Genomic DNA, 4,269 nt, shown 5'->3' with positions numbered 1-4,269 from the left:
GCCCCGGCTGCCGTCCCGCCGCGGGGGCGGGCGGGCGGGCGGCCCGACCCCTCTCTTTCAGCGGCGCCGCCCCGGAGCCCTGGGCGAAGGACGCGCCGCCGCCGACTGGGAGATCGACGTGGAGAGCGTGGAGGGGGAGGCGGCCGAGGCGGCCGGCGCGCCGCGCAGCAGCGCCGGCCCGGAGAGGGAAGAGGAGGGGGAGGAAGGCGAGGAGGCGGCGGCGGCTGCCCCGCGGCGCGGCGAGCCGCGGAAGCTGAGCCGCACGCCCAAGTGCGCCCGGTGCCGCAACCACGGCGTGGTGTCCTGCCTGAAGGGACACAAGCGGTTCTGCCGCTGGCGCGACTGCCAGTGCGCCAACTGCCTGCTGGTGGTGGAGCGGCAGCGCGTCATGGCCGCCCAGGTGGCACTCCGACGGCAGCAGGCCACCGAGGTGAGAGGGGACGGGACGGGACCGGGCGGGACCGGGCGGGCGGCCCCCCGGGCTGACGGCACCGCCCGTCTCTCTCCCAGGACAAGAAGGGGCTGGCGGGGAAGCAGGCGAGCCTGGAGCGCAAAGCCGTCTACCAGAGGCACGTCCGGACGCCCAGCCTCCTGGCCAAGAGCATCCTGGAAGGTAAGGGCGTCCCCCGCCCCTCCACGGCTTGCCCCCAGTCCCGCAGCACCGGCCGGCGGCGTGGAAGCCCCGCTCTGCCCCAGGAAATCCCGAACCTCCCGTCCGAGGCGCGGCTGCTCGCAGACACGCGTGAAACGCGGCTTACTTTCCCGAAATAAACGCGGGGCGGCGGAGGCCCCGAGGGCACCGGCAACCCGCGCCCGAACGGGCGCGCGTTGCCTGGTGCCCTCGGAGCCGGAGCCTCCCCTCCCCTCCCGGCGGCTCCTGCCCTTCGTGGCTGCAATCGATGTGGCAGAATTTCAGCCCAAAATAATGCCTGAAATGCTAGCAACGGTAATTTGAAATTTGAGAGTTACTGTTACAAGCTGACATTCTTTTTACATGACTACCCAGCAGCGTTTTCGCAGTGCAGGGCAATTTATTCGCGGGTGTTTTTATCAGCAAATGAGTAAATCAATTAGTTGGTTGGGTTTTGTGGTTTGGTTTTGTTTTGTTGTTGTTGTTTTTTTGGTTTTGTTTTGGTTTCTTTTTTTTTCTTTTTTTTTTTTCCTTTTGATCCCTTTTTTTCTTTTGATCCCGGGTGCCTAACCCGGGAGCACCATTTGCAGCATTATCAATAGTAAGATATGCATAAAGGCTGCTCTTTTTTTTTTTTTTTCCCTGTCGAAAATATTAACTGTGGAAGAATGACATTTTAAAGATGGATATTTTAGTGAGAGGGTGTATTATTTGTTTCCCACTCCCTCTTCAGATCGTGCCCAAATTTATTTCTATGTCTGCTTTAATCACTTTCCAAACTGTTGCCCTATAAATCTTAAATCTAGGGGTTTTTTTCCCCAGTAGAAAGCTCTTTTCTTTGCCTGTGCAAGCACAGTTAAAATTTTGTCCTGTTAGATACCTCTAATTTTCGTCTACAATTCACTCTTCTAAAAAAAAAAAAAACTCTCCTGTGTTCTTTCCTCTAATTTATCTTAACTTTCTTTTTCTTTTTCCCTAGTTCTCCTTGGAATTTTCTACCATCTTGTAGCAATGTGTACATAGTGATTCATCTTTAGAGAATAGAAAAGGCATCAGCTGTAGGTATAGATATCTTCCTTGACAATGGGGAGACCCATGTGAGAGGAGTGGGAGTGAAAACAGGTAAAACCCTGTTCTCCTTACTCACGTAAGGAGTTTCATTAATTTGATGGGATGACTTGTCTGGGTAGAGCAAACAGGATTGGACCCTATCAGTTATATTAAATGAATCCATTTAGCCTGGTAATTGAATATACTGGAGAGTGGATTTCTATGTTTTATCAAAGTTCTCTTTTAGTTCAGAAGAAGCAAAGTATTTGAATACTTTCGTACTTGTTAAAAATGGATGGTTATCTCCTTAAGCTGCATGATGCAATACTAGTCATAACACACTGCAGGGTTTTGCCTTTGTTTTTCTTTGCTTAATCTGCTGTTTTAGAATTGCTTTTTAAACTTACTAATCAGCTAGCTTTGAAGAAGACTACAGGTGTCAGGGGAGCAGGGCTTGCTTATCTGTGTTGAGGAACTTGTACTGAATGTACCTGACAGCGCAGGGAGCTAAGCATCTGCGGCGCAGTGACTTCAGTAGGAGCTGACAGTGGCCAGGGTTTGTAGCAAGTGTTCGGCATCTGGCATGACTGGCTCCAAACGAACGAGTCTGTAAAAACAAATACAGCTTTAATGTTTTTCTTGTGTGGCTTCATTTCTAATGCTGCTTTGTTGTTTTAGGTTACCGTCCTATTCCGACAGACCCTTACCTGGGAGGGAATTCACCCTTGCCACCCCCTGTGAGTGACAGGATGAGAAAGAGACGGGCTTTTGCTGATAAAGAGTTGGAGAACATTATGCTAGAGAGAGAGTATAAAGAGAGAGAGATGATGGAAGCTACACAAGCAGCTGCCCTTTTTCTCCCTAATCGCATGGTGCATGGAGCTGAATACAACTCATATAAAACAGCCTTTAACACTAGTCAAGTTGATACTCCAAACAAGGAGTTTTGCAATTTTTTACCGACCTGCCTTGATCTAACCATGCAGTGTTCAGGATCCAGCAACATGGAATTAATTTCTTCAAATGTCAGTGTAGCTACTACCTACAGGCAGTATCCCCTGTCTTCTAGGTTCTTAGTGTGGCCAAAATGTGGCCCCATTAGTGATGCTCTCCTCTACCAGCAATGCCTGTTAAATGCTACTACTGTCCAAGCTCTCAAACCTGGGGCAGGTTGGGATGCCAAGGTCTCACAAAGTCAGGACTGTCCAAACACTGAGCACAGCATCATGTCTCCAAAACTGGAAAATTCACTCATTCTGACCCACACGCAAGGCATTCAGCAGTCGTGTAATGAGATACCATGCCTTCCTCAGGAAGCTCGGGAGAGGTCAGCTTTCTCTCCTCCAAAAAGGACTTTCTGTCAGATTTCTGATAAGGATTCTCTGGCTCCTCAGGAACAGGTATTAAGCAAGATCAGCAAAGACAGTACCAAGCCCCCTCCACCACTCAAATACAATTCATTTCAGTCACTGTTCCAGCAAACGTTTCCTGACAGATCAGGAGCAGAGTTGAGACCATCATTTGTGAAAGAGTCTTTTGAAGATGCTTCTAAGAAATACAGAGAATGTGCCATTAAAGAGAACCAAAACCACAAGTTTACTATAGACAAATGTGCAAAAGACTTCTTTGGGCCTAAACAGGCCACAACAAAACTTTCAACAACTGAACCACTGTCATTTTCAGTTGAATCCATTCTTAAATGACCTTCTTCTGCAGTTGCTAATGTCTCTCAAAGAATAAAATGAATAAACTATACCCTCAGTATAGAGAGCTTGTAAGCTTTGCCTTCTGTAGAATTGCAACTGCCTGCCTTGTCTCTTAAAAGGTTTGTAAAGAGGAATTTCTGCTGTAAATGGTAATTCTTTTTCTTTTATCTCAAAATGATGTACATAAATACGCATGTTTTATGAAAAAACAAATATATTTAATTTTTTAAAATTGAAACTGCATGTACAGACTAAAGTGTTGTTATTTTAAGCAGGACTTCAAACCATTCAATAAAATGAGATTACATACAAGCATAGGCGTATTCCTGATCTCTGTTTTGCCTCTAGTATCTCACAGGCAAGTATTCCATACTTTCATAATATACTTACTCTTTTATCTACTATTATCAATATACTTACCAGTTATCTTGGTGGGGCAAGTGGTCATTTCTGCTTTGAACCTCCAGTAATTAAGAGAAGAGGTAACAATGGTGCATGTAGGCTAGTGTGAATTTGCAAGACTTTTTTTATTATCTTCATTGAGGTTTGGACCAGATTCCAAATGCCTTTCTTATTCTGAAGGGGAGTGCGTAGTAGTATAAAAGACTGTTTTATTCCACACCTCTCTATAAAAGCTTCTACTCCTAAAGTGGAAGAGTTAGTAGATTGGATTTGAGGAGAATCGGTCTGGTAAGCTTTTGAATAAAAGTGTTTTTAAAAATCCAGTTTTTTTAAAAAAAGGTCTGCTGCTTTTTTTTTTAATTATTATTATTTTTTTATTTTATGTTCAGCTGACTTTACTCTGGATTTCCACTTCCTAGAATATTTTCCTTCTGAAAACGTTCCACCTTTGACCAGCAAGAGCCTGAGATTCTTGTGTTG

At 46.3% G+C, this 4,269-nt stretch overlaps 1 protein-coding gene across 1 annotated transcript in view; it reads left to right on the top strand.

Moving 5' to 3' along the window:
• DMRT2 (doublesex and mab-3 related transcription factor 2) overlaps window positions 1-3,384 on the top strand; it is a 6,744-nt gene extending 3,360 nt beyond the window's left edge. Inside the window, exons 3-5 of the mRNA XM_010582865.1 lie at window positions 62-430; window positions 511-613; window positions 2,360-3,384. Of these exons, the coding sequence (XP_010581167.1) occupies window positions 62-430; window positions 511-613; window positions 2,360-3,384 (1,497 nt within the window). The remainder of the gene's footprint in view (window positions 1-61; window positions 431-510; window positions 614-2,359) is intronic.
• Window positions 3,385-4,269: the final 885 nt, after the last annotated feature.

This window comes from Haliaeetus leucocephalus, unplaced genomic scaffold (assembly GCF_000737465.1).
Source record: "Haliaeetus leucocephalus isolate CR32 unplaced genomic scaffold, Haliaeetus_leucocephalus-4.0 Scaffold849, whole genome shotgun sequence".
NCBI classification, from domain to species: domain Eukaryota; kingdom Metazoa; phylum Chordata; class Aves; order Accipitriformes; family Accipitridae; genus Haliaeetus; species Haliaeetus leucocephalus.
The sequence above is the reverse complement of the archived record's forward strand: the minus strand, read 5'-3'. Positions and strand labels throughout refer to the sequence as shown.